The sequence below is a fragment of the Thamnophis sirtalis genome, unplaced genomic scaffold (genome assembly GCF_051295495.1).
Source record: "Thamnophis sirtalis isolate CommonGarterSnake01/CBP01778 unplaced genomic scaffold, rThaSir2_p1.2 scaffold_4, whole genome shotgun sequence".
Lineage (NCBI taxonomy): Eukaryota > Metazoa > Chordata > Lepidosauria > Squamata > Natricidae > Thamnophis > Thamnophis sirtalis.
The window spans coordinates 56,430,906-56,442,596 of record NW_028261384.1 but is presented as its reverse complement, the minus strand read 5'-3'; the positions used below and the strand labels follow the sequence as shown (position 1 = coordinate 56,442,596).

The 11,691-nt window shown below is 45.1% G+C and overlaps 1 protein-coding gene across 1 annotated transcript; it reads right to left on the bottom strand.

Annotated features, from left to right (window-relative positions):
* Window positions 1-484: 484 nt before the first annotated feature.
* Window positions 485-2,219, bottom strand: XCR1 (X-C motif chemokine receptor 1). Its single transcript, XM_014074799.2, has one exon. The coding sequence runs from the start codon at window positions 2,217-2,219 to the stop codon at window positions 1,179-1,181; it is 1,041 nt and encodes a 346-aa protein (XP_013930274.2). The 3' UTR covers window positions 485-1,178.
* Between the last annotated feature and the right edge of the window lie 9,472 nt (window positions 2,220-11,691).

The window sequence follows — 11,691 nt, the reverse complement described above, 5'->3', positions numbered from 1 at the left end:
TTGAAAAAAGTGACTGATGACCATTTTTCACACTTAGCGACCATTTTCACACTTAGTGACCGTTGCAGCATCCTCATGGTCACGTGATCAAAATTCAGATGTTTGGCAACAGTTACAATTTATATTTGTAAATTGTAGTTATGTTGAAATTAAAAAAAACATTACAATACTATTTTTGCGTTTACCAATCTGAAAATCTGGTCACCTTATATTTGGAAGTCTTTAAAATCACACCAATTAGTTCCATGCTTATGAATAACTTTATTAGGTACATGGGCAAATCAGCATTTCATTTATTGATAAAACAACAAAGAAATTATTTCAGAAATCATAAAAAACAGAAATGATTAATAACAAATAAATATTAAATGATTATAGATTTTGAGATTCATAATAAAAGCATAATTTAAAATATATAATTGTTATGGATTCAAGAATGGTCAATGACCATTGGTAATGTATATAGGATTACTGAGGACTTTTAGAACTATATTGATTTTAAAATACTATAATGCTTTCAGGTTGACATGCCTATTCAAAATCAGTAAATTGCACATTTCAATCTTGTCGGTGTTATATATTTGTGACTAATTCTTTATCAGATTTTATATTAAGTAGCTTTAAGAAAAAAATTCTCATTTGGAAATAAATCTATTTCATTCAGTGAATTTTAATGGAATTGGAGGAAGGGAATTCTATTTATTATTTTCTATTTATAACTATCCTATATTCATTCAGTGTTCCCATTTCTTATATCATGCTTCCCCTAACTCCATTAAGATGAAAAGGCAGTTCATGCCTTTGGACAGTTGTAATTTTTCTCATTCAAATAATTCAAATAATGTTGGTAGGTCAAGTTCTACATAACAGTATATTGATTTGTAAATCATTACAATATTGGAAAGATTAAAACACCATTATATTATATTTAAAACACAAATATTTCTTGGCATTACATAAAACAGAATGACCTTTCATTTCTAATCTGAAAAAAGGCTGAATCAACATTGTCTATTTGAAAAAAAATATTTTTTTGCTAGAAAGGCAGAAAACTCCAGTGAAAACAAACAAGAAGACTAGATATACTTTGCATATCTGAAGAACTTGTCAGTTATTCTGATTAGCTTCTCATATTGGTTATCCTGCTTTGCATCTCATCCAGTTCAGGAATCTTTGCTTCAGTATATAGATGCATCATCATATGGACCAAAATGAGATGAATGCATTCTTGGGCTGGAGGGAGAGATTCTGCCATGACAAGGGGACAATTGCTTGTAGAGGAGTTTTAGGTGCCTTCTGAATTTCACTCCAACAAAGACGTACAGGATTGGGTTGATGCAGCAGTGACAGTAGGCTACTTTGCGACTGATATCAAAAGCAAAAAAGATATGATTGCGAGTTTGACAGTCTGTCTTGATGACATGCTGAATAGACAAAACGTACACAAAGTTAAACACGTTGTAAGGAGCCCAACTCAGGAAAAAGACCACCACAATAGCAAATATGAGTCTCACAGTTCTGTACTTTCTTTGAGACCGTGATCTAAGCAAAATTTTAAGCATTCCAATGTAACAAGCTATGATAACAAGAAAAGATAGGAGGAAAAATGTTACTTGCAGGCTCATCTCTATCATTTTCCAGAAGAATGACTCTTCATACTCACAGCGTTGTTTGTCATGATGATCAATTATGACTTCAATAAAAATGATCTCAGGTACCGCAACCATTATGCTGCTGCTCCAAATGGCCATGCTTACCAGAATGCTACATTTTTTGGTCTGTATTTGCATGGTTGATAAGGGATCAACCACAGCCAGGTACCGCAGAATAGTCATGATAGTGAGAAAGATGATACCACCATAGTAGCTGATAGAAAAAATAGCACTTACTGTCTTGCAGAGAAAATCACCAAAAATCCATCCATAATAATGATATACAATCCAGAAAGGCAGAGTGCATGAGAAAGTCAAGTCAGTGATGCAAAGGTTCAGGATGAAGAGGTTTGTTAAAGATTTGATGTTTTCATATTTCATCACAATCCACAAGACAAGGCTATTTCCTACCAAGCTGAAGAAGAAGATCAGAGAATAAAGGATGCAAGTAAATACAGCACTGAATCTGGAGGTCTCATCCATATTACAATAATTTGTTTCTATTGGGATATATTCATAAATTGTTGAATTTGAGGTCCATTCATTATCATCTGTTAGGTTAGTCATTTGGATTTGTTGCAAGCTTTCTCACTTCTGCAACTGAGAGAAGTGTTTCTGAAACAAACAAGCTAAAAAGTATTGGTAATAGCAAAACAAAGAAAAGAAGAAGGAAATTATTCAACCATCTGCTATCCACTCATTTTTGAATTGCTAATACTGGATTTCCCTGAAAATAAGACCTATCTCAAAAATAAACCCTAACCCCTACTTAACCAACTGCACAGCCTGCCCATTCCATTGCTGACGCAAGGTGAGGAGAGAGGGAGTGGAGCTTCCCCACAAGCATACCAGCTTACCTCAGGGAAACACCCCCACCAGCCAGGACATGCACACCCTGACAACTGCCTTATGGTGGCAGCACCATCACCCATGTGCAGGAGCTCATGTGGCCACTAGCCCATGTCTGATTGTTTGCAACCATAACAAAGCACTTGGCCCTGAGATAAGCTGCTTTGGGGCATGTGAGGCAGCTGTCCCAGCCTGCCTCATGGTTGTGGCACTGGCATGTTGCTCAGCTTGCTCCCTTGCATCCATGAGCAAGCAGAAGAGGGCCAGAGGCAGTGGTGGGATTCAAACATTTTTACTACCAGTTCTGTGGGCATGGCTTGCTTAGTGGGCATAACTTGGTGGTCATGTGACTGGGTGGATGTGGCTTGGTGTTCATGTGACTGGGTGAATGTGACTGGATGGGTGAGAGTTGGTGATCAGGTGACTGGGTGTGCATATCTGTTTGGTCATGTGACTGGGTGGGTGTGGCCAACTTAACCACTCACGTCAAGAAGCCCCTTGGCTGGCCTCTCCTCTCCTCAAAGGGCTCAACAAGATACAATTTCCCTGTCTATTTATTTATTACTACTGAACATACAACATATACTATCTAATCCTATGTATATATCATATGTGTACATACATATTACATAGTATAGAGTGTGTATAGGCACACAAAAAGATACATTATCTACTATATATACTGTATGTGTATGCACACACACACACACACACACACACACACACACACACATACACACACACAGCTTTTCAAAATCTATACACATTCAACTTTGCTTACTGCATTTGGAAAAATACACCCAGAGTCCACTCCATGGGGTGGGGGGGAGAGGCAAGCTTCAGGCAATAGTAGCCCCGGAGCCACTCCACGCATTCTCCAGCGACTTGTTTTCTCGCCAGTGATCTCTTGCTGGAGAGAGAGAGTGTCTTTCACAGCACTGCACTTTGGGGACACATCCAGAAAGCCAGGCACAGAGAAACAGCCAGGATGAAGGCAGGTACTTTAAGTGCTCATGTGGAACTGAGGCTTGGAGCAGTTTTGGAGCTTGTTATGGAGAACCGCTCCTCTGCCCCAGCCATGCGTTTTCAAGCCCAGGATGCTTGAAGTGAAAAGCTATTGCAACAGCCCAGGCTTGAAAATTGCTCCAAGCCTCAGTTCCAGTGGGTGATGCTGGCTTGCCTTTCCCTCTGCCACCAGCCGCAGGAGGAAAGTAAGGTTGTGAGCCCAGTGGGAACAGAGGGGGACCCGCAGCAAGCTAGGTTACAGGCAGCACAACCTGGAATAGAACTGTGCCAGGCTGTGGTGGCTTAGCCAGACATGCGAGCACAGTGGGGACAGTGGGCCCTGCGGCTAGTATGCCACAGGCAACATAGCCTGGAATGGAGCTGCAGTGGACTATGGTGGCTTAGTGAGATGGGGTGGATAGAGCAACTCACAAAATTACCTGTAGGCAGCACAGTTGGGGTGTGGGAAGGCAGTTTAGGCAGGCAAGCCACAGAGCAGACTGCTGGGCAGGGCTAGTGGGTGGGGCAAGCAAACAGCAGGCAGGCAGACAGGGCGGGATAAGCCAGGGGTTACTACCAGTTCAGCGAACCAGGCCAAATTTCCCCTAATGGTTCACCCAAACCAGTTGAATATAACTTCTGGCCAGAGGCCACATTGGGTCTTGCAGGTTGGGGTTTCCAGAGCCACCATCATGAGGTGAGGTAGATGTCGAGGTGTGGGTGACCTAGCTGCAAGAACCCTGAGGTAAGTCAGTGTGGGGCACATGGGGTAACTCCAGCCCCCCATGTCACCTACTGGCCACAGCACCAGAGCGTTGCTCAGTCCCCTGCTCTGTTGTGGCCGTGAACAAGCAAAAGTAGGCTGGCGGCCATGTAGGGTCCGGCTGGATGTTGCTGCTGGAGTGGATCAATTTAATATGGCCACTTATTGTGCTAGGTGGCCAAAGATGTCTGCTAGTCTGAGATTCAGTCAGTACTCACCGCATTAAAGACATAAAGTTCATTGAAGAGAGAAGAATATATCAAATAACGATTCCTGCAGGAATGATTGCCCATCTCCTGACTCTTGATATTGCAATAAACATTTAAGGACCATTAGCACATGGAAATGAATGACTACATTGAAAATAGCTTGGAGAGAAATAAGTGTGGAAACTTTATGAAGCCTAGCCTGCCAGAGGTTGTGACTTGGGTGAAGAATTCATGGGATAAAATCACTTACACCTGTGTTGCCAATGCACTATGAGCAGGTTACATGGACATGAGAGATTGGGGCTAATGGTTTTAAGGAAATAGTCACAAGATATTTAGGCTGGAATTTGGGGTTTGGAGAGTTATGACAAAGTTCCAGAAGAAGATGACATGGCTGTATTTGAATAAATGTAGATTTTTATATATCAGCATTGTAGTTGCCCTATGTTGAGGGTTAGGTTTGGCATTCTGGTTGCCCTGGGTGTGTTTGTTGGGGTTTGGGCTAAGGTTAGGCATGGGTATCCTGACTGTGGGGGCCCTGAGGTAAGTCAGTGTGGGGCATGTGAGGCAGCTTCCCTCACCTCAACTCATGGCTGTGGCACTGGCACATTGCTCAGCCTTCTGCTCCCTTACAGGCATGAGCAAGCAAAAGACGTGGGCCAGAGGCCACACGGGGTCTTGCTGGACAGGGCTGCCGGAGCCACCATCGTGAGGTGAGGCACATGCCAGGGTGTGGATGGCCTGGCTATGGGAGCCCTGAGGTAAGTTCCACCCCCGCCTCACCTCCTGGCCACAGCACCAGACAGTCACTCAGCCTCCTGCTCTGTTGGGCAGATGTGGGGTCCTGCTGGATGGAGCTGCTGCTGCTGCTGCTGTAAGGCAAGGCAGGTGGCAGGGTGTGGATGCAGTGGTGGGATTCAAATAATTTAACAATCAGTTCTCTGCTGGGTAGGCATGGCTGGGTGGTCATGTGACTGGGTTTGGTGTGGCCAACTTGATTTCATTCACCACATCTAGCCCCACCTCCTTGCTACTTGTCTCAAAGGTCTCAACAAGATACAATCTCTATTTATTTAGTACTACTGCACATCAATGGTGGCAAGGAAAATCACAAAAGGGAGCAAAACTCACTTAAATCTTGCTTAGCAATGGAAATTTTGGCTCAGTTGTGATCATAAATCAAGCAGAACCCCTAAAGAGAATGTAGGCTAAGGAGCCTACTTTGCTCACTCCTTTAGGGTGAATTTCAAGAAACATGTCAAGATGAAAAATTTTGGGTGAAGGTGTTGGTGGTGTCGCCGAACTGGTGTTGGTTGGTCAGGGAGCCATGATCAACTTGACAGCCATCAGAGGGAGGCAGGGAATCTGAACTAGGGCAGCGCTCCCAGTGAGAAAGCCCTTTGGTTGCTTCTCATGCAAGAAGATGGGTGCTACGCTGCTGCCTTGGGAGTTAGGGGTCACCCTAAGAGCCACGCAGCAGGCCCAATGTTCACTCACTTGCTTACTTTGCTCTCCTGCCTCCACTCTTGCAAGTTGCCTTTTCTTTTCCTGGCTCCTCTCGTTCCAGAATGCTCCACTCTATGCTAGCAGCCACCCCCTTCTCCCTCTTCACTGTGATCCTGTGTGAAGAAGGGCTCCACTGCTGCACTATTAAAAAATTGGAAACCTCCAATACGGTGGCCAAGATCGAATCCTGAGTCAAAACCCCCCAGCTCTCTCCTCCCTACTTGGCGCCTCTGCTTCATCTTGCTCAATTGGGCCTAGAGCCTGAGGAAGGATGAAAAATTTAATGGGTTGGAGGAGGGGAAAGAGTAAAATACAGCAGAGTGAGGTGCATGAAGTTTCAGCTTTCTTAGCTTGGACCAGCAAAAGGTGGTGGACGGTGGTGGAAGGGAATGCAAAGACAACAGGAGAGATGGAGCAGTGCTTGGCCATCCAGGCTTCAAAGAAAATTTTGTTTTAGGGCAAAGGGTGCAACCAACACCTCTTTCTAACTGTTTCTGCTAAGCTCCAGATCCTACAAAACAAGCCATGGTGTTCAGTCCGTGAGCCCGCCTCCTGCCTTTCTAAAGGGACACTTCCCTGCTTGCTTTCCACTGCTGTCCCACCCTTCACCGGGTCACCTTTCTTTGTCCAAACGTACGCACAGAGCAAACATGTGCACACTTCATGGTGCTGGAGGGAGTCACCCATGTGCCATCTCCTCGCAGAAGATCCCAGTGCCATGAGGTATGTGAGGTTTGCCCTGTATGTATGTTTGATGCCGAGAAGGAGGAGACAATTTGGCTGAACTTTTCCTGCCTGTTTTCACAACGAAGCTGCTTGGAAGGCAGCCACCGCAGCCTGTCCCTTTAAGGTACCATATTTTTCATAGTATAAGACACACCTTTCCCCCCCCCCAAAAGGAGGGTGAAAATCTGGGTGCATCTTATACACTGAATACAGCATTTTTGGTCTACTGAAGCCCCACCCCCTTTGCAAAAAACAAGGCATGCAGAGGGTTTGGGAGGCCTGCAGAATGCAAAAACTTTTTTTTTTAAAAATTATCTCTTCAAAATCATGGTGCACCTCATACTCCGATGCATCTTATAGTCCGAAAAATATAGTACTTTGATACTGCCCACTGTCCAGCCCTGTGGAAAGGCAGCCAAGTGGATCCTGGTCACTCTCCTGGTCCTGGTCACCATGTAAGCTGAAGCCCGGTGGGGGGGGAGGGGATGATCTTAAAGGGACAGGCGATGGCAGCTGCCTTCCAAGCAGCTTCTGAGGCAGGAAAACTTCAGCCAAGTTGTCTCCTCCTTCTCAGTCTTAACAAACACATAGAGAAAACATGCATACACTCGCATATGTGCTTCTCTTGATTCTTGGGCAGGTTTTGGATATGTACAAACAGTACATATATATCTGAATTCAAAAAGAAAAAGAAAAAAAACACATATTACAGTGCACCCCCCTGGAGACCCTTCACCCAAACCAGCTGAATACAATCTCTTTATATAATATAATATTATATATATAATAATCTATGTTTAATATCCTTCTTACTATATCTGACATTTGTCAGTCTCTTAAAAATCCACACTGGTTATTTTTAATATAATTCTTTTTAAATGTATTCAATTTATTTGCCAATATTTTTTAATATTTTTTTTAATTTAAAACAAATACATCTTTCTTTACATGCTATAGAAAGTGTATCAGTTGGTTACAAAAAGACTTTCGTGCATCACTTCCACAGTCAACAAACATAATTCATATTAACTTAAGCATTTTAACTCAAATATTCATACATGTCACCATCATCATATCTCCATTTTCATTTGACTATAATTGTTTAAGCATCCCTCATCATACCAAAATTTAATACATAACCACATACTGGCCTTTCAATTACTATTTCTAAAATCCTCCACTAACACTAAATCCTTATGTCCTATTCTAGCTAAACATCCATAATATTTAACAACAAAGTTTTCTAATCCTCCTTTCCAAATCACTATTTAAAGTTTACATCCAGTTTCCTTATGTTATACCCATATCTATAAATATGTTGTTGCAATGTCCCTGAGGTCAGTAAGACGTAGTCTTCCTGTTCACCATCTCTTCAGGACGGTTTAGGTCCGATTGGACTACCCAGTGGCAAAAGTATCGGCTGCAATATCAGAGCATTGAGACCGCAGATCCATATCGTTGTGAAGTTGGCTCCTCCTCTCCCCTATTTGCCAATATCACTGTAAAAATCTTAGCGTCCTGAGTAATAAGTGATATTGGTTTATATGATTTTGGGTTTGTATGATCTTTACCTGGTTTTGCTATTAGTATTATCAAGGATTCAGGGGTGGGTTCCTGCCGGTTCTAACGGTTCAGTAGAAGACCCTCCAGAAATCTGCCGTACCGGTTAGAAGAGGTTCCTCATGGAGCACCTGCCCTGCTCCCATCGCTTGCTTATCCTGCCTGTTCCATCACCGCTTGCGGGTGGTAGCTTATGCGGCAATAGCTGGCCTCCTAAGACCTCCCCCAACTTGCCTAGGAGGCATGGCCACCAGCAAAGCATGGGGGCATTCCAGGGTGTCCCCACCCCCCACTGGTTCCCGCCTCCCTTCCTGGTGAAGTTTTCCAAGATGTAGGTTTTCCTCCCATCCCTGGTGTCTGGCTCCCGCTGAGCTCCAGTAAGGAGGAGAAGAGCCTTTGGGGACTGAAGAGAAGGAGGAGAGAGGAGGAGGTGCACAAGCAGGGTCGTGACATATGGGCAACCGGCAACCAACGGAGGCAGGAAGGTTCTTGGGAGCACCAAGAACCTTCCTGCACTCCTCGTGACTGCAGTAGATGTCCAGAAGCAGCTTTTGGGGCTAATGGGGTTTGGGCTTCCAGCCTGACAGCCCCTGCCACTTCTGGACATCTATTGTAGTGGAGAGGCGCATGCACGAAGTCCAGCAGAGGCAGGAAGGCTCTCGGTGCTCCCCAGTAGCTTTCATGGCTTCCCAGAGCGCCATGCTCTTCCCCGTTCAGTCCCCCGCTTCTGGAAGTCTATTGCATCCGCGAGGAGCGCACACAGAAAAGCATGAAGTCCAGCGGAGGCAGGAAGGTTCTCGGCACTCCCCAGTTGCTTTTGTGGCTTCCCAGAGCACTGAGAACCTTCCTGCCTCCGCTGGACTTTGCACTCTTCTCTGTGCTTCCCAGCAAGCGAGCGAGCGAGGGATGGAGGATCAGGCTACCTGATCTTCCCTCCCTCCCTCGCTCGCCTGCCAGATTGCTTCAGCATGGCTCTGGCTACCTCTGTCCTTCCGTGCCCAGCGGAGACAGAAAGATTCTCGGTGCTCCCCGAGAAGAGTGTGAAGCTTCTATGCTTAATTTTATGTTAGGGTTATTAGCATTATATAAACTTGTTTGAGATGGGTAGCCATAGAAATTGAAAAATAAATAAATGCACATTAGGTTTATATTCCTTTCTCTGATTGGACTCTTTTGGAGTTTCATGTTTAAAATGTCTGCCTTGTTCACAAAAGTAACTCTAGGCTCCAGCCAGGTCTGATTTAAAACAGGGGTGTCTAACTTTGGAAACTTTAAGATGTGTGGACTTCAACTCCTGGGAATGCTGGCTGGGAAATTCTAGGCGTTGAAATCCACCAGTTTTAAAATGCCAAGGTTGGACAACCAGGGTAAAGTGAAAAAAGGGGGGGGGTCAGAGCACAGCAGTGCTTTCAAAGACACTTCCCTGTATTATCTGTGCACAATTTCAAGAAAATCTCTTTCCCAAAGGAGATTTATAGCCTCCAGAGTAGCTGCTTGAAGTTCACACAGGAGAGATAAGCATTTCTCTTGAGAAAGAGCTTTTCCTCACAGTGTGGTGGGACAATAATAAATGCAACAGGATTTCCAGCAGCTGCCTTTTGTTTTTTCCCCACCGCATTTTGATGGGTAGCTGTTTTTTCAACCACCTCCTCTTGTTGTGAAAGGAAAGAAGTCACCTTGTTTTTAATTTTGGACTGAGACTAAAACTGTGTGGATCGTGATTGGAATATAGGTAGAGTCCTTGACTTACGACCATTTGTTTAATGACTGTTTGCTTGCACTGAAAATGTATTGGTTTTTATTTAATGGTTTTATTTGCATGTATTGTGGATAGAATATTTTTAATGGTTTTATTTGCATGTACTTTGGGAGACTATTCCAGACTGTTCCAGAGAGGGGGTGGTCAGCCTGATATGGTGCTCGATAAGACCAGACAGCTAGTTACGTTATCGTTGCTGTGGCCTTTTGGGTGCCCCCCCCTTCCGTTCCACTGCGGTGCGGCCTCTCCTCTGCTGCCTGTCCTCAAGACTATGGGGCTTTTCCTTTTTATCATCTGGCTTCCCCTGCTCATGGCTGCTGGACTTTGGTTTCACTCGGATTCACGACCTGGACTTACGACCTGCCAAATTGGTGCGACCACTGCCGCCCATCGATGCTTAGGAGGCCACTTTGGATCTTTGGACCCCTGCTATACCATTTTATTCCATCTTACTCTACTGGACGGAGAGAAGTAGAACTATCCCTCTTTTAGCACCGTTAAAACTCCATCACCTGAACTGTGATTCTGCCATAAACTTTATACGCACTCTGCATCTTTAACATCTGTGCAATTTTTCCTTTTTCTTTTGTATGGGATGTGTATGTGGTATGTATGTGATGTATGTTTGATGTTTGTTTGTACCCACTTATTATTTTATTGTCACTGTATTTTTGTAATTTTATTCTGACTTGTGGGGACCGTATGAGTGAGTGACTGTGTATGCATGAGGGGACTGGGAGAACAACCGGGTGCCTCCTCCACTGAGTGCCATTGCAGAAGTGGTAGGGGGTCCAGGCCTATCTCCCATCCTAGAATGATTGAGATTGATAGCCTGCCGGAGAGAGCGCAGGCTTCGGGGGGGGGGACTGGGGTCTATGGTTGCAGGAGTGGGCCGGAACATTACAGTCACAATGGAGAGGGGTAGGTACGGCGGGAACTTCAGGGCTAGCCATTACCAGGGAAGGAGGGTTCGCTACATCGCAGCGATCCCTCCTTCCGGCCCTGTTAGTTCCACTCCAGATGGCGAGAGTAGTCAGGGCCCTGGTCTCAGGCTGTTGTTGCTAAATGCCAGGTCTGTGGTTCACAAGGCTCCCCTCGTCCGGGACCTAATATTAGATGAGGGGGCAGACCTGGCATGTATTACTGAAACCTGGCTGGGCCTGGAGGGAGGAGTCCCCCTCACTGAAATGTGCCCAGAAGGATTTCAGGTGCTTCATCAGCCGCGACCCCAGAAAGGGGTGGGGGAGTGGCTATCATCATCCGAGGGTCATTAGTCCCTTGTAGGATCCCTGCTCCGGAGCTTGTCAGGTGTGAGTCCTTATTGGTGAAGTTGGACCTTGAGGGTCAAGTGGGCTTGATGCTAATGTACCTTCCTCCCAACAGCGTTACAACAGCCCTCCCCTTGCTCCTTTAGTCAGTAGCCGAGCTGGCGGTAGAGTTCCCTAGGCTTATGGTCCTGGGGGACTTCAACCTGCCTTCGCTTGGTGGACACTCTGATGGGGTGCAGAAGTTCATGGCTTCCATGACGGCCATGGACTTGACCCAAGTAATCCAGGGTCCAACTCACTCAGCGAGGCACACACTTGACCTCGTATTCCTCTCGGAGCAGTGGAGACGAGATCTAGATTTGAGGGGCATTAAGATCTTGCCCTTGTCATGGTC

Bases quoted from the DNA above. Each gene is read 5' to 3' on its own strand.
- XCR1 (XM_014074799.2), bottom strand. From the start codon at position 2,219: ATGACTAACCTAACAGATGATAATGAATGGACCTCAAATTCAACAATT.